Source organism: Acinonyx jubatus, chromosome B2 (assembly GCF_027475565.1).
Source record: "Acinonyx jubatus isolate Ajub_Pintada_27869175 chromosome B2, VMU_Ajub_asm_v1.0, whole genome shotgun sequence".
NCBI lineage: Eukaryota > Metazoa > Chordata > Mammalia > Carnivora > Felidae > Acinonyx > Acinonyx jubatus.
The window spans coordinates 83,159,378-83,180,591 of record NC_069385.1 but is presented as its reverse complement, the minus strand read 5'-3'; the positions used below and the strand labels follow the sequence as shown (position 1 = coordinate 83,180,591).

The following is a 21,214-nucleotide window of genomic DNA, read 5'->3' as shown; positions in this document are numbered from 1 at the left end:
TTAATTTACTGCCACTGTGAGATTGTTCTAGTATATATGATTTGTAGAAATCATCTTTATTGCCAGTATCTAGAGATCACATTTCAAGTAAAGGAAGCAGAAATTTCTTTTAAGTTTCTAGTTCCAGCCATCAATTACATCTGGTATATTCTTATGTAAGACTCCATTTCAGTAATACTCAAATGAAATAGAATTGTGAATGGGTAGAAAAGTTCCATGTGCTTTTAACTGCTCTTGTGAAGTTCCTGCTATGATTCACTGAGGAAAAGAGAGTAATAAATTCATGTGCTAGGGTATACACAGATTGTAAAATATATCAGGGGTCCTTTCATCTTAATGCTGCTTGCTTAATTTTATGTAAACGTAGAAGGCAGGCCGTGTCACATAAAGATTCTACCCTAAGTTTCTTTGACATTAGACAGTTTTTAAACTTGGGTTTATATAATTTGGACAAGACTTAAAAAAAGAGTTCCGTCCCGAGAACAGCCCTGATAGATTAGTGTCATTGCTAACAGTTGGACTTACTTATCTTGGAGATAAATTTTTATGTTTTAAAATTCATTTCAGACAAATAAACTGCTTAAAATAAATTCACACTTCACACATACAAATAAGAAAAAGGTTGTAAAGAAGAATATGATGCTCAATGGTCATTAAAAATACTTCTGGATTGGCAATTTTAGAACTTCAAATTCAGTTTTGGAGGTACCAACGTGGAAATGCCAGATATGCATAATGCCATTATTTTAACCAGGCCATCTGACCAAAAGGAAGTTAAGCTGTATGTGAATTGCAACAGGACAGTATAAAAAAGTAAAATAGCGGATCAGAGAAATCCTTTTAATCCTAGGACTACCGTCTAGCAGCCTTGAGGAAAGAGAAATGACTAAATGCATGGCTGGCTGACACTCATGAAGGGTTAACATCCATAAACTACAAATGAAGGCACCACGCACCATCATGTATTTTTCTATCTCAAGCAGCATACCGCTCCTAAATAAAAGAATCGTTCTGCTGACCCAGCTTTGAGTGTTTATACAGTGCAGAAATATGTGTCTTGGCTCAAAATCCCATTCTCCTTTTAAAGAAACCCTATGACCACAATTTTCATCCCAGAATATTATAACTCAGAGAGAAAAACTTTAGAACTGGTACCAAGTTAAATCCATGGGTTTCGCATAGTTTCAACAAATGCTTCAAACACATTACAGCAGAGATAACATAAATACGCCAAAGCCTTGGCAACATCCTCATTATTTATGGCCGCAGAGAAATGACTCCAGACATGCAATCTGTCCACTTACTGGTCTGCCATGGTCTCCAGGTTTTCCTGGTTTCCCACTAGGTCCTGTGACTCCTGGAGAGCCTGGGCTTCCCTGAAATACACAGGCCGAGAAAGGGAATGATGCGATGAAAGAAAAAGCCCACCTAGAGTAAACTAACAAATGTGGCCAGCTCTAAAAGCCTGTAACAGAAACAGCATATAATAGAGAGAGTAAAACCAAATTTTAAGATAGCATGAAAGAAAAAATTTTGAAAATTCTCAATATTTATGGTGTGTATAGTTCTAAAATATATTTTAAGACCACTTGAAAAATATATAGATACATATAATCAGTTTCACAATTCATAGACTGTGATTCTCATAAATTGGTTACAAAATGAATTTGCAGAAAGCAATCCCTATTTTTTAGTTCATTTCTATTACAAAACCGGAAAACCCCTCAAAAGACAGTAGTGAAAACTTTGGTTGGGGAAGAAATTAAGAAAGTAGCTGTTTCTATGCTAAATCAGGTACCACCGTGGCACAGTCTTCCCTTGTTGCTGGGAGTCTTGGTCTCAGCCTAGAAATTCACTATTTCGTTGGTGCCTTCTCTAAACTTCCACTTTTTTCTATCATCTCAGCACCCTTCACCTCCTCCAAACCATAGCTTTTAACACAGTTTCAAAAATCTTAGCCATATTTTAGTAGAATATATATAATATCTACTAACCAATACTTTATGTTCTAAAGCCTAAAATTTCCTTAAAATTTATCATCAAATTCTGTAAAACAAATAATCCTTTACTTCATCAATTATGCAAATATTAAGCTCTGTAGTAAATATTTAAAATGCAAGTTTACTATACATTTAAACTCTCCTTTACCTGAGAACATATATAATGTTGAATGTTCATTAGACATCAATAATTAACATTGTTTAATATATGCCCTCATGTCTTCATATCCTGCCATAAGACATGAAGATCATCCATCACTTCAGACAAGTTAATTATGATGTCACCTGGATGCAGGCATCTAGATGCCACTCTCAAAATCACTGGCTTTGGTGTTTTCCCCAAAAGATCTCAATTAGAAGATCTAGGGTAAATTTACTTCCTCAGAATGACTGATAGTGTTCAATAATAAATTCCCTTAAAACTGAAATGCCACACACCACAGCTTATCAAAGTTTTAGAATAGGAAGTAACCAGTAAGGTCTTAAAACCCCACCACTCGATGTGGGGCTGGAAGGAACTGGGGCACTAGCCAACTAGTGGTCAAGTCACTTAGGAGTATTTTTCTATTTTTCAAATGTAACTTGATTAAACAGACTCTGTATTTTAACACATCTGTTTTCTCCAGCCCATTTTGATTTAGGAAAATAAAACAAACAGCTCCCTTGACAGTGCACCCCATAGTACAGATAGAATGTGCCTCAAAAGCCAGGTTACTGGGCTTTTCCCTAGCAAATGGGGGTAGGGATTTTGGGGTGGGGAGACAACAATGTAACCCATTCAGTTCTTACCGGTGGCCCAGGGGGTCCCCTGGGTCCCATTGCACCATCTTTTCCAGTAAAGCCCTATTGTAAACATAAAATTAATTATGAATTAGTGACATAATGACCAAGTGAAAAGGAAAGATGCTAAAGAGACTGGTAAGAGTGAAGGGTGAAGTATTTAACCCAGCTGCAAGTAATCTTTCAGTACAAAAACAAATATACCCCCAAAATGCTTCCCAATTTAAGCTATGCCTTTGCTGATCATTTTAAGAGTCAAACTAGTCTTCTCCAAAGAAGGAGACTCCTTTCATAAAGATGCTAACTTTTGCTTTTGTGAGACTGTAAGGAAGCCTAAAGGAAGACTAACCTCTCTACTGAAAAAGTCAGTGTCCACAAACTGGTCCAGAAAGAATCAAAATGGGATGAAAAGAAATGTTGCTGAGAAGAGCAACATAAAAGCTGAAGGAGAGGCCAACCACCTGATTCAAAACTGTCCCGTTTCCTAAGTAATGGCCAGCCAGCCAGGGAAGAACTTCCCATGTCCCCACGGCTGGTGAACTTCTCTCCCTCACCCCAGAAAAGAGTGAAGTTGTCTTGACTGCCTTCCACGTGAAAGAAAGGAAATCCTCAGTCTTCAGCTAATTTTTTAGTGGTTTGCTGCTCCTCATCTTGCATGAAAGACCAGATCCGCACAAGTGTCAGGTTGACTGGGAAGAGAGATGCGCCCCAGGAGCACCGCGCGTTGCTGCGCAGGCTTGCTCGTTGGCTCTCAGGACCTGCCTCCATGCGGTGCCAAATGACCTCTGCCTCACATGAGTCACTCTGCTACCCAGTTAGCATTCATCCCAACAGAGAGATCCCTGAAATTCAGCAGAGGATTTCTGAGTCAGGTCTTTTTTATAGCTCTTGCATTCCTCTGTCAAAGGAGATTTTTGTCTCATTTTCTGCAGGGAGTAAGAGTGATAATTTCATCCATATTCTTGGATTCTAACAAAAATCAAGAGCCTTTGGATAACTGCCTGGTCTAAGTATCCATGCTTCCACTGGTTTTATAACAGAGGAAGTTTAAATTATTTCCTTAAAATTGTGTTAGAAATATTCCACCACCACTACTCTCCGATTTTTTTCTCCAGAAACTTATACAGATAAAGATTTCAGAATGTTTTCTGGGAGCCCCAGGTCTGCTTCACAAAAAACAGACTCCAAGTTCACCTGATGTAACATCAACATTGCTTCTGAGAGCCACTTAAGAAACAAAAATGCTCTGGTGGTATTGCTTAGACAGTTTGAATTGCATGTCTTCCATCTAAATTTCTCCAGCGTCTAAGACACTCTTTTGTTTATTTGTTTAGGTGAGTATTATATTTCTGAATAATTCTCCTTCCTAAGAACTTCCTGATCAACCATTTTCTCTTTTTTCCCCCAGCTTTACTGAAGTATAATTGACAAATAAAAGTTGTACATATTTACGATGTACCTGTTTTGATATGCGTATACATGGTGAAATGATTACTGCAACCAAGATAATTGACATACACATCACCTCACATAGTTCTCATTTTTTGAGTGTGGTGAGAACATTTAAAGATCTACTCTATTTGCAAATTTAAGGTACACTATATAGTATTATTAACTATAGTCACCCTGCTGTACATTAGATCTCCAAAGATCATTCATCCTGCATAACAACTCCAACAGAGCCTTTTTGTAGCCTTTTTGTAGACTTTTTCCAACATAGCCTTTTTGTACCCTTTTTCCAACATCTCTCCATATCCCCCTCGCCCTTACCCTTGGCAACCACCATTCTACTAGTTGCCTCCATGAGTTCAACTTTTTTTAGATCCCATACATAAGTGAGATCATGCAGTATTTACCTTTCTGTGTTTGGCTTATTTCACTTACACTAAGGTCCCCCAGGTTCAAGTTTCATCCATGTTGTTGCAAATGACAGGATTTCCTTCTTTCTTAAGGCTGAGCATTTTATACATATAAAGCGTCCATCCATGAACACTTAGATCTGATCAACCATTTTCTTTTAGAAGAGACATATATCTAAGTTGGGGTGAAGAAGAGCTTATCCTAATGTTCTCAGGTCTAACTGAGCCATCTGCATAACTTTGTGATAAATTTTATTTTTTTCTCCATTCTCAAAGCAGCAGTGACTTTCAAAGCTGCTTCCCTCTAGGTGAGGTTGGATGAGAAGATCTATGGTTGTTTTCATAGGTGCACATGTATTAGATACCTATTCATGTGGTTCTTTTGTTTCTCTCTAGTGGTCCCCAAAGCTGTGCCTCATTTTGAAAATCATCTATGCTGAAGACAACCCATGTATCCAATTCCTACCAACTCCATCTTGGTAACAAGTCTTCCTTTCTCACTGTGGTCCTTGGGCTTGCTCTTCTGACCTTTCTTCTCTTCTCTTCCAACACAGAATTCAGGTTTCTTTCCCTTCCTTTCCTTTCCTTCCTTCCTTCCTTCCTTCCTTCCTTCCTTCCTTCCCTTTCTTTCCAGCCCAGATGCCTATACCAAAGTCTATCTAACTTTCCAAAGTTTATGTTCTATCAGCTGTGCACCCTGTTTTCAGCGTTAGTGGTAGGGAACTAGGGAGTAGGTAGGTGAACAAGGCTGAGCGTAAAGAGGGGAATGATTTCCTGAGAAGCTTCCTCACTCTCAAGCTGGGAGATCTGGGTGGCCTCACCATAAAGTTGGAGTCACAGATTAGAGTTTGAAAGTGAAAAAGCAAAAACGCATAGAATCTTCCCACTCCCTCATTTTTCTTGAAACAGTGATGGTGTCAATGGCTACCTGTCCCCAGTTCAGGAAGAGTCTTTTGACGGGACATCCCTGGCAACCCACCATGTCTGCACGAAGCCCACACTGGGTGGCCATGATGGGCCCAACAAGGCTTTCGTAACAACAGCACCAAGTGAGTCAGTCCATCATCACTTCTTGATTGCAGTGTCTTTGGTTTTGCTTTCTAATTGAATAGACTGACTTGTCACCTCTGCAATCTCACTATTGTCCTTTATTGTAAAATAATTCTTCATTAATAGGCAACAATGTGATATCATTGCCAACATCATCATAGCCTGCCTGAGAAAACTTACTCTATCTCCTGGAGGTCCCATTGGTCCTGGTGGGCCAGGTAATCCTGGGGTTCCCTACACAAAAGAAAGCAAACAAGTGACATGCTATAATATACTTCCTATATGGGAAAACATACTTTTTGTTCTTCAAAATGCTTGAAAAAAAATTCAGGGGGCTCTGAAAAGAAGCAGAAAACCAGAACCAAGCCTAGTGCCAGCCATATAGTGGATGATCATCAGGATGCCCACACTTGAATTGAACAGCACAAATTTGACAACTAAGACCAGGGTATGAAATGGAAATAATGCGATGCACATAGCCTGGCTTCTGCTTTGCTGCCTCCTCTGGGTTCACCTTTTGAGGCACTACAAGGGCAACTTTTCAAACAGCACCTGACAAGTAAAAAAAGAGGTAGCTTCAAGAACAACTCACGGTCCGGCCGGGAAGTCCTGGCTCTCCAGCATCACCTTTCATCCCTTGGCGACCCTACAGCAGCAATGGGAAAACAGTCCTCAGGCATTTTACAGAGATGAAGTGAAAAGGGGAGACATATGTCACTTCTGAAATCTCCATCACTTCATAAATACAATGTAAACACATTTGGAAGGTAGACAAATCATTTTTCGGATTGATGCTCACTTTTTAAGCTATAAATGCTGTGTTCTGATTTCCATTTGTAATATTAAAGGATAATTTTATATAATTATGGGACGATATACCTACTTTAAAAGAACATAGTTTAACATAAGGTATTTTCATAGGAAGAAAATTTGAAGGGAGAAAAACTATTTTTTATTTAATATATTTAATTAGTTGCTAATTTTAATAGATATTCAATGAAGTGTTATAATTTTGGTCTTTATAACTACATGCTAGAAAACACTTGTCATAAAAAAGTAGAATTAATTAAAAAAGTAGAATTAATTAAAACTGATAAATTTAATTTAATAGTAGTAAGAAAGGTAAAAGCCCCAAAAGTCCCTTTTGGACACAAGAAGCTAAAAGTAGATTCAGGCAACCCTTTTGAGTGAGAAAGCCCTATCCCTCCACATGTTTCATTTCCAGCTTTATCTGGTATCAATTATTTTTCCTCTAAGTGCCAAGAAAATGTATCTGTCCTATATTAAGGCATCTTAAAAGGGACTTTAGACTTGAATTTAAAACTATGCAGTTATCATATTCTTATTCATATACTGTATTCTTTTGTTTTTTTAAGGTATAGAAAAAAATGTTAGTAGCTAAATAAAATATGAGTCTTAAAAGGTAAAAACACCTTTTATAACTTCAGATGAGCTTTTGGAACAAAAGGTAAACATTTCATTAAAAAGTTTTTTAAAGAAGTAGTGACCTAGATAGACAATGCAAGCTTGCCTTGAGGTCATAAATATTAGCAAAGGGTTGCCACACACTGAAAGTAATTTCAAAGCCTTCAGGATGTTGAAGTATATATGCATTACTTATTCATTTTTAAAGGTCAAATTAGTAGCAATAATTTTATCTACACATTTAAATATTATTACATGCACTATTTGCATATCTGAAATCATAATCATAGGAAGTTGTCTCAATGGCCGACCTTGTTGAGTTCTCAGGAAACATTTGAGTTTGGCAAAATACAGTAAAAAATATTCTAGGTCAACTTAATGTTAATCTACCATCCTCACTGAAATACAGAAAGCCTTTGTGCTTACTTGTTCTCCCGGAATGGAGAGTCCGTTGGGTCCCTGGGGGCCTGGGGGACCCTGGGGGCCTGGAGGACCTGTATCTCCACGAGGGCCAGGGGGCCCCTAAAGCATACAAGAGAGAAACAACCACAAAGTCACATAATGACCTTCCAGTGCTAACATCCAATCAGAAGTCTGTCGGTGTGTCTTAAGACATCAGTCATATAATGTTTGCAAACATTTTCGAAATCTACACACCTATAAAAGCATTTATTAATGCCATTCCTTTCTTCCCTTTACTATTCATTAAAGAACAATTCAAGTGCAATAAATTCATAAGAGCGCTTATATTTCCAAAAGTCCCATTAGAAGCAGATTTTTAAAAGAGGTAAAACACACTGGATATGATATATTCATAAATTTATACTCAAGAATTCATATGAGATCAAACCTTGAATTTCAGTGGATTTTCTTAGTTTAGGCTGGTCCTGCTTTCTCTTAGACTTGGCCTTATTTCTGCAACTAATGTGTATATAAAACAAGCAAGGAAAGAACAGATATCCACTAAGAAGATGCTCTATGCTGGAGCTTCTTTGCAAAATGCCCAGGTAGAAAAGGTACAAACTCGGAGTCAGGGAACTGGGTTATCATCCCAGCCTCACCCTTTCCTAACTGGGTTAGCTTATCATTAGTAATATCATGACTAAAAGCACACATCATCTTCATAATATATTGCCCTAATAAGCTTGAGTTATCTTATGGAAGACAAGTATGGACCTGGTAGAAAAGGGCCGGTGACCCCCCACTGAACATATACATGGCTGCTCAGCTCTTTCTCTGAGACAGGGTGAAAAAAAGAGCCGCAGAACTGCTCCCAACTCCCTCCAGCTTTCTGGTGGGGCTCTGCTCCCTGTGGGTCTCCCAATGATTGGATTACCTGCTCTATTTCTCCATGTTGTAGCAGAACCCTTAGGTTCTTCTGCAGATTTCCTATGTGTAATTCCTATAGCAGTGAGATGCCTTGGACATTTCTTTCTCTGGCTAGTCTAATCCATCATCTTGACATCCAGAGACAAGACTGAGGTAATTATATTACCTAAGGCACACTAAACTTGAACTAACTTGCTCAAGGTCACATATCCCCTTAGTGGAAATTTTAACAATCAGACTTCAACATATACACGAAAACTTAAATGCACCATAAAATATACTTACAACTGCCCCACTGATACCTCTTTCACCTCTGGGACCTTTAGCACCAGGTCCTCCCTAAAATACATAGTAAGAACACATTTTAGGGTAAATATAAGGAAAGGAGGGAGAAGCCGATATACAGAAATTACATCAAGAAGCAGCATTCTCCAGGCAATTGATACTTCTATGGTTACTTACAAATATTGAGGTGAATTTTACATATCATACAAATACGTGGGGAAAGAGAATTTCATAACTTTGTACATTTTAAGTGTCTCACTTTTACATTCTGAACTTTTCTTAATCGTTAGCAAATTTTGAAATCTTTTTGAAAATTTGAAGCTTACTAGAAAAAACAAGCATTACTTAAATACAGCAAGGAGAAGATTCTGTTTGGAGTTATATGAGTGCACATTCTTCAGTGAAAATAATATGCAAAGAGAAGAATATCTTGAATCTTTTAGAATCTCAGAACATGTAGTTTAGTAACTGGAAATCAGAGTTCACTGAATAAAGAGGAAATAAATATGATAATGACATCCAATAATGTTACCTTATTAAAAAATCCTTACTTCTCAAAAACATCTACGTTACATCAGGATATAGTTTTATGATTACAGATATAAATCAGGTAAGTCACTGTTAATAAAAAAATAAATTAATAAATGGTCAATAATTCCAGTGACATTTTATTCTGTATGAGAGAAGCTGGTTTGTAATTAACCTAAAATCAATCTACACTATTTGCTCTGACCTAAGTACAATAAAATTTGTTGTTCTGAGAATCTCTGAGCGATTCCTACGTTAATTAACCATTTTCTTAAAAGAGACCACTAGGGCTTAGAGGTATCACTTCCATTCCACAAAACCAGCCCAGATCACATGCTGGATTAACTGAATCAAGGGGTTCCACATTGATTAGTGAAATCTATCACTGTAATCTTCAGTGTTGTGCCCCTCCCCCACAAATAGACCTGGTCATAGACTTTCTTACCCAAGTTATTCCAAACCCCAATACTTTCACCCAGAGTTTATGGTATCATCACATATGTAAATTTCCCTACTTATTGTCATGATGTATCTGCTACATAAGGTATACATATCCTAGGTTCCAAACAAGGTGTTCAGCCTCTCATCCATGGCTCCATAGCATACATACAAGAAGCTTTCGGGAAATGTTTAGAAATTTTCAAAATCATGGGATTACAGATGGAAACCCAGATTCACATCTCTAAGGGGATAGCTCTTGAATACTAGCCAATCATTCATTCCTGCATGACTAGACAAAATGTGTTCAATGTGTTCAAACTTTCTTCTTGATTTATTCCATTTCAGATCTCGAAACATACCACAAAAAAATGGCCTGTCCCAGAAAAGACAGATGGCTGGAAGCATTTTATGCACTACATACTGGCAAAAAGATGATCACTCCAAAGATTTAAGAGGAAGGCTAGAAGGACTATTGCAGTTTCCTTACCGCAGGGCCTGGTGGACCTGGAGGTCCAACACTGTCCTGTGTACATGTACAAGCATTGGGAAGAGCAGGGCATTTTGCTTCATCTCTCTGAAATTTTGAAAAAGAATATTCACCTATGAATTGAAAGTGAAATGTCTTCCAATCCTCCACCCCCATCTGTCTTACATACACAAGGAAATTCGGTTCTCAAGTTGAAGAAATAATTTGTATTTATCAGTAAAAATAGTCTTATGTTGAATCTTGCTTTGGTCTTTTATGTCTTTACGTTTTACTTTAGGAAACCTTATATAACGAAGAAATGCTTATAAAACCACCACATAGTCCACTGGTAATTTAATGTGGTTTTCTCTAATCCAGTATTAGAGAAATGCTGAGTATCTCAGATATCAATGCCCATTTTGTTCAGAGTAAGATCTAAAATCCTTTCCATGGCCTAGAAGGCCTTACACATTCTGCAAACCAGCGTCACCTTGCCCATCTCATTGCCTACCACTGCCCTTCCTGTTCACTTTACTCCAGCCCCACTGGTCTACTTAATATTTCTCAGATATTTAGGGCACTTTGTGGTCTTAGGACCTTTGCATGTGCAGTCTCCTGATTGGAATGCAGTCCCCGTCATCCACATTGTACATTCCCTTACTTCACCAGGTCTCTGCTTAAACCTCACCTCATCACTGAGGGCTGATAGTGCTCGCCTGACTCTCTATCCCTTCACCATGATTTGTTTTTTCATCATAAGACTTTCTACTTTGTAATGTAGCATGTATCTACTTGTTAAGTCTTTCTCTCTCCTTTCCTTCCACTAGAATATTCACTTTCACTGCTGTAATCCACACACACAAAATTGTGCCTGGCTTATAATAAATAGGTGCTCAATAAGCATTTGTGGAATAAATAACACACGTTGATCCTGTGGATGTATGTAGCTCACTGCTTGCCAAAAGCATCCACTCCATCATCACATTCAACTTTGTAGCCACAATGAGGGAAAACCATAATCTCATAAAGTAATATGGTTATGTCTACCCTAAGCCTTAGATGTCCACAAAGGTGATGTTTTTTTATTCTGTAAAATGCTAATATTTTACAAGCAATAGGAGGGCTTTGTAATTAATAGATATATCAAACGCCCTGATCCAGTGGACTTTTCTAACTACGCATAACCACCCTGGCTGTTAGGGAGAATTTCAGATGTGGTCTTGTGTATTCCTGGATTTTAAAGGAGGAGGTCACTGGCCTCAGCTGTGGTAGCTGATGAGCATGCACATCGTGCACATCCCTTGGCTCCGTCTTGGAGATTCAGTTGCTGAGTGCTACTTCCTCTCCCAGACCATCTGCATCCGCATCCCTTATTCCAGGAGGGCTTTTAAGACCACGACAACGGTTCCATTCCATCTTACTTACCCTAGAGGGAATATCACAGCATCTGTCTCTACTGGTCCACACCGGACTGCATACAATATCAAAACTCTGGATTTGGAACTGCAAACAACCAACAGAAACATCAGCTAAAGATGCGTGAAAAACATTTCATATTAACAACTCCACATTTTAACCTTTGCCAATTTTTCACAAAGACTCTCTCAAGAGTGCAAACCCTTGAGGGCAATGTGATCCTTATTTCATACAGGAAGAACATAAAAACCTATGCCTAAGAGAAGGAGATGTTAAAACAAAATGCATATGTGAAATTCCCACATCTGATTCACTTCCCCGGCTAAAATAAAATGCTTGATTGAGTTTTGTTTTTTTTAAGAAAACATTAATTTCTTTAATTAAGAATTAGGAATGTATTTAAGAATTGGAAGACTACATCCATTTAAATCAACTTTTAAAAGTCCACTCTTGTAGAAAAATAACATTAAAAATAACATTCTTCATTTATTCTAAAATTGATGTTTTCTTTTCATAAATTCTTACCTGGGACTGACTAATAACTTTGATGACTCAGTTTAATTATTTCAACATAGCATATACTTTCTATCTTTCCACATTTAAAAAATAAAGTTATTTTGATAAAAAAGAAAAGGCTGCTTAGATGTAGCCATCCTTTTATAAACCTGTTATAATTGTTCTATTTAAAGAAAAAGACAATATTCAATAAAAAGTCTATATATAAACTTGTTGAATCACTGTTGTACATCTGAAAGTAATATAACATTATGTGTCGCCTATATTTTAATTAAAAAAATTAAAAAGGTACATGCTAAGTGCTTGATAAATCTTAGTTATCATTATTACCATCGTTATTGATTTATAAGATTAGGCATATTAAGTATTCTATTAATCCTAAAAAATGTTTAAATTTAATTAAATTAAAAGTCCAGATGTTTATCACAATATATTAAGTTTGCACTAATGGTTTCTACATTTCAGAATAAAAATTTCACTTGTGAATCTAAGAGAACAAAATCCTGTGTGTGGAAGAAAGCTAAATTAATAAATTTAATATTTATAAGTAAATTTTTTTAAAAAGCCAAAAATGTTAACCTTTCTTTTATTTATTTTTTTAGACCAGAGAGGGGCAGAGAGAGGGAGAGAGAATCTTAAGCAGGTTCCACGCTCAGCACAGAGCCTGACTCAGGGCTTGATCCCATGACCCTGAGATCATGACCCGAGCCAAAATCAAGAGTTGGACACTTAACCAACTGAGTCACCCAGGTGCCCCTAACCTTGCTTATGGATCAATATTATTATTGATTGACATTTAATATAAACTTAATTAGCCTGATACAGTGAAAACTCTAGATTTAAATTTTTACTAATAGACAGCATTATAAATATGGTTGGCATGCTCCCGCCTCAAACTTGAGCCAGTGCAAATTGTGAGTAATGCAGTCAGCTGGCCACCCTCCTACACTTATCTTCCTTCTGAGACAGACAGATGATGACTCTTCTCAGAGAGAGCACAGGCTCTATGACAGTCACTGTTTGTGTCTGTGTTATCAAGCTACAAATGCTTAATGTCTTGATTGCAGAAATTTGTATTAACAATTGCTATCTTTGAAGAACAAAAAATGAGTTATTTTAGATTTCACTGATTATCCTGGCAACTATTTGTGTTCTACTCTCCAATTTGGTACTGTTTCAAGATGACTACATGATGTTCTCTGGTGTCTTGACATCTTATTTTGTTTCTAGCAGTAAACCACATTATTATGTTCTGTCAGCAGTATATTTCCTCAATGTAACTTTTTCGATGTTTCAATCTGACCAAGGAATTTGACAATTTAAAACCCACTGAGAAACAAAAACAAAAACAAAAACAACCCACTGATTATTTTTAAAATGTTATTTCAATCTTAATGAAAAGTACCTAGAAAAATAAAAATGTGTGACTTACTGTAGCTGATTTCCTCTCCCCTTTAAGAAGTTTTCCAAGAATTTCATAACCATCAGTTGTGATATTTCCAGCTTCCTTGATGTCTTTTTCTATAATTTCATAGCAGTCGATGTAAATCTTAACACTTTTTGAGGTCACTACAATATGAACCTAAAAAGATCATTTGTTTCCATTATAAAGTTTCTACCCCAAAAAACTTGGGTGATTTCTGCATATTTCAGATCACAGGTTGACAAATATGTTCTTTATATTATTGTTATCCCAAATCAAGTCTTGGACTAAAATCCCAACAGTCAGATTACAATGTCAATGTCATTTATTAAAAACATCAAATTAAATGAGCCTTCATCCACATATACATGCATAATTGCCTATTTTCCCATATGTACTCTTTCTGAGATGACCAGAGATAATGTTGTAGATGAGATGATCCCATTAACTATAAAGAACTATTCAAATACAAGTTAATAAATTATTAATGTATTGTTATACTCAGTAAACAGGATCCTCAAATGTCTTGCATTGATTTTGCTAAACTCAATTTTTAACTTGTTATTCCCTAATCTCAGCCAAAAAGAATTTGCATACCATATAGACATTTAACATAGGAAAGAATTAGGCCACGTCTTCTACAGAGATTCGGTTCTGGAAATTGATAGATAGAAGATTCAATTTCCTTTTAAGGAAAGAATCTTATGTTGATTTACTTCTTATCTGATATTCAGGACACTCAGAATTTAAATCTATTAGTGCAGATAATTAATAAAACATTTGTATTTCAACAGTGTAAAGAATGGCTGCAGGTAATCTTTGAGTTTATAGTTATACTCATAGTTTCCACTTATCACAGCACAAATACTCAAGTAAGCACTCGATTATTACTTTGAAAAGTTGGCTCCAAGTTAAAAGGAAAAGAAATTCCCTTAAGTTGAGTCAGTAAGCATAAAGACAATCTCTGGCAATGTTTTTAAATAGTGAATATTTTTCCCACATAGAATCACCACCAAAACATTAATTTAGTGCATCTGTTAAGTTCTAAGTGTGAACTGGATATTGATTGCTTTTATATAAAAGTGATACATAGCTTACTAAAAATTAACTTTAAATGTCCCCAGAACAATCATCTAATATTGAATTAAAGAAGAATACCATATAAGCATTCCCAAGATATTTATTATCTAATAAGAACTAAAACTTATTTTTGGCTCTTATATGAACAATCTCAGAGGCAAAAATTCACAAAATATTTTGAAAAAAACATAGTACCCCCAAAATTATTTCAAAATCAAAACTTTTAATTTGTAACAAAATTATTCCAATTGCCAGTCAATACTAGCCATTAAGAAACTCATAATAAAAACATATTTTTCTACAATCTCTTCAATGCTTTTCATCACATTTTAAATACAGGCATAATAACATTTCAGAGTGGGTTCTTCATCTGTAGACCACTGTCCCAAGTATTTAGGGACTATTTCCCAGCTGTGAATCCTTTTTGGTCACAGTAAAGTAGGAAGAAATAGGAACACTCTTATCAACTCATCTCCCTTCCCAAGTTCTACTGGTCCCTAAATCTTTTATTTTTCATCTATTCCACTGTTTTTCTTATGACAAACTTCTCACTTGGAACAGAGACACAAAACGTGTCAAGAGAATCCTTAAAAAGCAATAGCTGTCTGCCATTCCTTACTTAAGCTCTTTTACCCTATGCTCCTTTTCTCCCAAGAGTCCCCTGCATGTCATTTTCATTAATTTCCTACTATCAGAGTACCACTCATTCACATCCTAAAGACTGAAGAACTTCAATTCCCAAATTAAATGGAAAATGAGAGAAAAGTGTTTGAATCTTTGAATGAGTAAAGAATGTAAACAGACAATAGTGACTGAACTTAGTACTTGAATTGATGAGATAAATGAGAATAGGTTAAAAGAATGGGGTGGAGGAGTAGAGGAGGAAAAAGAGTATAGTGAAAACATAGAGGAGAAACTAAAAAAAGAAAAGTCTGATGAGAAAAAAAGGTAGAGATTTGAGGAGACAAGAGAGCTTGTCAGAAGGAAAAAGAAGAGGCATTACATAAAACCTAAGAACACAAATGCCTCTCCATAAAAGCAAGCAAAGAAAGAAATGTCAAAAAAAATTATCTTGATTTGCAATTAATGACTGTCATTATAGACCTCTGCACAAAATACTGCTTTTTTTTTTAAGTAGAATGAAGTATTTGATGAGGGTTGGAAATTTAAACATAATAGTGTTTAAGTGGTTATCAGTTGGTTCATAAATTTCTAATATCTTCAGTGGTATGGAAGGAAAAATAAAATAGTTCTTTTTAGCAACTACTGAAATGTGAGTTTAATAGGTGTATTAATGAGCCAAAAAAGTTCATAAGAACTTGGCCAAATTCAACATCTATTATCAGATAAGGAGCAGTTGAAGCTAATAATATTTGTCAAGCTAGAATTTTCTTTCCCAGTGAGGCATTTATTTTACTGTACTTCATCATGGCAGTAGATATGCCATTATACTCAGAGATCTTTGTTTTTCCTTCATTGTTGTTTTGCTTCTCACCAATGTGTACATTGAAGTGACTTTGAGCTTCATGAGGAGAGTCCCTTGCTATCCTTTGCAAGAATGATTCATCAATAAGAAAAAACATTCTGGAAAGAAACCAAGACTCTCAGGAAGAGAATTTTCAAAAAATCTAGCTAAACTACTCAAGTACAGGAAAGTTCAATTTTTACTTGAGAATCAGACTGAACTGGAAATATTTGTCTCCTATGCACAGGGACTAATTTTCCAAGTGCCTTACTGTTGCACAAGTGCTATTCCTCCTGTTAACTCAATCCAATGAATGACGGAATACCATTAAAAAGCCCACTCTAACCTAGATGGCTCTTTTCATTTCTAATGCTCCCAACTGTAGTACTTATTTGTCAATTAATCGTCCTTTAGAAATGTGATAGAACTTGCGTATTATCCTCTAATGTTGACATACAAAAAATTTTAATGAAGATCAACAAGAATAGACAATCCCCTAAGAATGCATCTTAGAACTTTTAATAATATTTTTTAGAGAATTCATAATGTGTTCATGTAAGATAAATATTTCTCATAAATATTTTAATTACTTCAGCAAATAATCATAACTTTCGGACTAGCATGCTTGTAACTCTTTGGTAAACAAGCAGAAGCAGCTTACTGTGCTCTATGAAAGAATTATTTTTATCAACTAAAATACTATCCACAAAAATTAAGCTTTTGAAATGAAATGACATAAAGGTTCACAATAAAATGGTAGGTAGAAAAAATAGGCATACAAAACTATACCTACTACATGATTCAAATTTTGAAGATATTAGCATTGAAAACATATCAGCATGTTAGTAATAATTATCTCCTTGTTAGTAGAATTACTATTTTATTTAAAATTTTTTAAATATTTATTCATTTTTGAGAGACAGAGAGTGTGAGCAGGGGAGGGGCAGAGAGGGAAACACAGCATCTGAAGCAGTCTCCAGGCTCTGAGCTGTCAGCACAGAGCCCGATGAGATCATGACCTGAGCCAAAGTTGGGCGCTTAACTGACTGAGCCACCCAGGCGCCCCTTACTGTTTTATTTTAAATATTCTCAAATTAATCAAATTCTTTAAAAGAAGATTTTGGTTTTAAAAGACATAGCTATGTTTCTACCAATTTAACATGACCTTTTAATAAATAATAAATTAGTTTGAATTTTTAAATCATATCCTTTTTCTATAAATAATCAGATATTTTATGTTTTTACCTTGTGAAAACTGCCATAAAATAATGTCTTCACTTCATCCGTGTCAAATGTAACAGTTTGCACTTCACCTCTTGTATCCTTGTTAAAGAACGATAATGTCTTGCTAGAAGCTGTAACCAACACATAATTGTTATTAAATCACATGCATGGTATACTTTATGTGGAAAATATTAACTAATGATTCTTGTTGGAGAGATTTCTGAAATATTCAATAATTTCAGTTGAGATGAAATAAAATTAGAATATTTACCAATACGTTGTATTTTTAAACATAAAATCATGTATCAAGTAATTATATATATTCAGTAGGTTTTTAAAGAAAAGGAAAGAGGATTCATAATCAAAAGTAGTATGCATGTGCCTTAAAATAAGATAAAAATCCTTACGATCTGCAATTACTCCAACTTGTGGTTTATAGTCTCTATCTGTGATTTGCCAAATTGCAAAAGGGTCACTGGGAGTTTCTGGGAGAAGTCTGAACAATAATATAATTGTATATGAAGAAGGAAGTCCATTTGGGTGTAGATCTCTGTTGGATAAAACATAACTGATTAGTTAATTAACAAAGATTTCTCACCAGAAATAGAGAATATTTTAAATCTTTGTACAATAAACTCATTACCAGCAGTATTAGAAGCTAGTCATAACAATCTGGCGACATATTAGAAAAGGAAAAATTTAGGAAACACATCAAAAGAGCAAACACTAAAGATCTATTATGTAAGTAGTGAATAGATTATTTACAATTGGCTAAATTTGCAAAAGTCTGGGAAATTGCCCAATGGTCTTTTATCCTACCGTTAGTAACTGTTAATATCCTACTGTTGATTGTTTCTAGACACAAATATGATTATAAAATTACATAATGATTTTAGAGTGATAGACACTGTATCTATGGATGTAATTTTAAGAAAATGAATCTTACTAAATATGCTTAATTTCCAATGTCAGGGGAATGAGATCATGAGTAATACAGCTTAAGGTTTTAATTTCTCCTTGCCTATCTCTAATAGTTTTTACACTTCCAAATTCCTCCCTTGAAATCAAATAAATCACATAATCTCCAGAAGCTCACATGTTCCCAAAAATAAAACCAGTAATAAACGTTAAGCCCATGTACATGTGCAAACGTTTAGTGAAGATAAAGGATGTGATTCAATTAAAAGGAAATGCTTCTTGGCTCTAAAGCCATTAGACAAAAAATGTGGTCCCATGTGCTCTTCCAGAGTTGAGTCAGTCATTGTTCCGGGGGAATCTCTGAAGCAGGATTGATGGTTTTCTGTGTGAGACCATTTAATAATGCTTTCTTCCTGAAGGTAGCGAAAAGGCTTTAATTATCAACTCTTGGACAGAAAAGAAGCTGTTCCTCCACAAATTTTGACGGAGGGCACAGAATGTCTCTGAAGGTTTCATGTCCTAGTACCACACCACTGGTACTTCTGGAACACAATGCTGCCCTGCTTCTTAAAACGTATGTTCTCAGCATGCTGACATGATGCCTTTCATATGTGCAAAAACCTGCTATCTCCATAATATTCCATGTTAAAAATAATATCTTCTCCATATTAATTCATCTCTCACCCGGTGCATGTTTCTCCATTAGTTAATGAGTGCTTATGAAAAAAGTGTAATTGCATTCATGCTTCTGTCTTTCAGTCACAGTTCTGACTCTTGAGAACACAGTAGGCTGTCACAAATTAAATGTAGGAATCATACCTTGTGGTGACTGAAGTTAAACACCGGGTATTAAGATTCACTGACAAACCTAAAACTGTGAACCATCATGGTTAACCATAAAAGAGTTAGGAACTTACACTGTGGTCAAACTACAACAATATGATCTGTGCTTTCTTAAAATAAATTAGCTTTGGTTTTATTCTGAACTTTCCATCAGCTTTCCCAGAGCATTTCAAATTTCAGACATCATTTTCTGACCCTGTCCTAAGTTTCTAAAGGCTTTATTTCTTCTTGTTCTTTTCTTCCCATAAGCTGCCAAACACATATTAAAGTGTTTTAATTCTAATGAATAAAAAATACATATTTTAGTTATGATTCCCAGGTGCCAACTTTCATGAAGTAAAATAACAACAGCTAGCGCTACCCAACAGATTGCCAGAGCATTGGCCAATAAAAACTAACCGCTGCCTGTCTGATCTTGGACAAGCAAAAGTGCCACAATACTTCATCTTCTGCAGATCTGAAACATTAAAAAGAATGCCGGCTCTCATTTGGCATTTATTCCATTCAGTCCCTCTGCACCACAGGAAGAAATGTTCAAAATAATTAGTTGCCTTCCTGCTTAAACAGCCTCCCTTAGAAGAAGCCTTAAATCTACAATCCTAGCCTTAAATCCTAAAAGGTCCATTATCCATAATATTTCAGAACCAGGATGAGATTCTTGGGTCTGAGAATAGTAAGGCTGGAGTGTTAGTCTCCTGTGTGACCCGATGGGGAAGACACTTAAACCGACTGTATTTAAGGAAACTAAGCTAAGTCATCCATGAGGAGACTTCTGACAATTCTAAAGTTTCTAGATTTTAAGAAGTCAGCAAAAATTCTAAGAGCTGCAAAAAAGTGTCAGGCCCATGATAAGAGAAAGAAACTCCTCGTCACACTTACGCTGTAGGCTGATTCACAAACGCATTCTTCTGAAGTTTGTATGCTGAGTAGCTGGGGAAAGACCCAGACTCCAAAGAGACTCCTGGTACGGAAGCAAAATTCTTTTCTGTCAGGTTGTATGCTTCAAGCATCTTAAAACCTTTACACCAGAAAAGAAAAGATCAAAATTAGGTCCTTTTAATTATTTTGTTGCTTAAATCTGGAAATAAGTTAGTCCAAGGGTATAAATGCTTACCGGGTGAGGTGTAGCCGTCCAAATAAATGAGAGGACAACCTGCAACATACAATGTTCTCTGAGTTCGATTCAGCCACATGATACACAAACATTACACACGCACACGAAGCAGCTATGTACATATACCAAGTCATGGGAGTGTACGTTCATTTACAAAAATAACATCCATCTAACCCTTTATAAGTGATTTCTTGTAGACTTCCTTTGTGTAGGAGAAATTATAGTGCTAACTGGTATAATCAATGTTTTCTGAAAATCCTCCAGTCCCAGTGGGAATTTTACAGTATTCTTACAAATAGCAAAAACAGAATTGAAGGGGGAAATTTTCAGACGTTTTTCAATAGATTAAAGAACTCTTCTCCCCGTGGATTTTAGATTTAAGCAAAGGCAGAAGTTTGCCCCTATTCAGCTGTCTGCCAACCCCTCCAACCCCCCAAGCCCATGTCAGCTATTGGACGTCACACAGCGGTGACAAGCGTGTGACAGTTTTCACCCTGGGCCCCCAGACCCAGGGATCCTAGAGGGTGGCTTTCAGGACCCCAGAACTGCAAGGGAGGCAATGGTACCTCCAGACCCACTACCTCCCTCCCCTGCGCAATTCCATTCTGAGCTTTGGCATGAGTTCTGAGAGTAAACCCCAGATTATTGTTCACTGCTGCCACCTCTAAGCACATCTCTGAGTTTTTAGTAATGTGTGAGAAGGCAAGATATAACACCTGTGAAGCGTAGCCCTCCCTAGGACCAGGGGTCTAATACTAGCCACATAAGTGTCTCCATAACACCCCAAGAATCGGTGCTTACAGGTGGGAAAGAGGATAAATTGACTTAAATAATTGATCTTTGGTCCTTCGCTGTATTTGAAAAGCTCCAAGTTCATTGAAGTCTTGGCAAAAACAAGAAAAATCTACACCCAAAAAACCAAAAGAGGACCAAGTGAATTTCTATGGAGTGCACACGCAAAAGTCAGTGTTTTCCTTGCTCCCTTGAAGCACGGATGTTGACAGAACAAATACCAATTGATTACTAATAGGGAAAAACCTTCATCTCACAGA

At 36.2% G+C, this 21,214-nt stretch overlaps 1 protein-coding gene and 1 long non-coding RNA gene across 8 annotated transcripts in view; one reads left to right on the top strand and one right to left on the bottom strand.

Moving 5' to 3' along the window:
* The window catches only part of COL12A1 (collagen type XII alpha 1 chain), a 115,304-nt gene that overhangs the window by 8,139 nt on the left and 85,951 nt on the right, over window positions 1-21,214 (bottom strand). For all 7 annotated transcript variants that reach the window (XM_027057392.2, XM_027057394.2, XM_027057396.2 and 4 more), the window contains 13 exons: window positions 20,163-20,201; window positions 19,928-20,066; window positions 17,695-17,837; window positions 17,309-17,418; window positions 13,528-13,677; window positions 11,589-11,666; window positions 10,185-10,271; window positions 8,729-8,782; window positions 7,541-7,636; window positions 6,282-6,335; window positions 5,870-5,923; window positions 2,790-2,843; window positions 1,305-1,376 (listed from right to left, as the gene is read on the bottom strand). In XM_027057392.2, coding sequence (XP_026913193.1) covers window positions 1,305-1,376; window positions 2,790-2,843; window positions 5,870-5,923; window positions 6,282-6,335; window positions 7,541-7,636; window positions 8,729-8,782; window positions 10,185-10,271; window positions 11,589-11,666; window positions 13,528-13,677; window positions 17,309-17,418; window positions 17,695-17,837; window positions 19,928-20,066; window positions 20,163-20,201 — 1,130 coding nt within the window. The remainder of the gene's footprint in view (window positions 1-1,304; window positions 1,377-2,789; window positions 2,844-5,869; window positions 5,924-6,281; window positions 6,336-7,540; window positions 7,637-8,728; window positions 8,783-10,184; window positions 10,272-11,588; window positions 11,667-13,527; window positions 13,678-17,308; window positions 17,419-17,694; window positions 17,838-19,927; window positions 20,067-20,162; window positions 20,202-21,214) is intronic.
* LOC128315598 (uncharacterized) lies at window positions 3,651-6,963 on the top strand. Its single transcript, XR_008298526.1, has 3 exons — window positions 3,651-4,114; window positions 5,036-5,118; window positions 5,549-6,963. It is a non-coding gene; the product is annotated as an uncharacterized LOC128315598 (long non-coding RNA).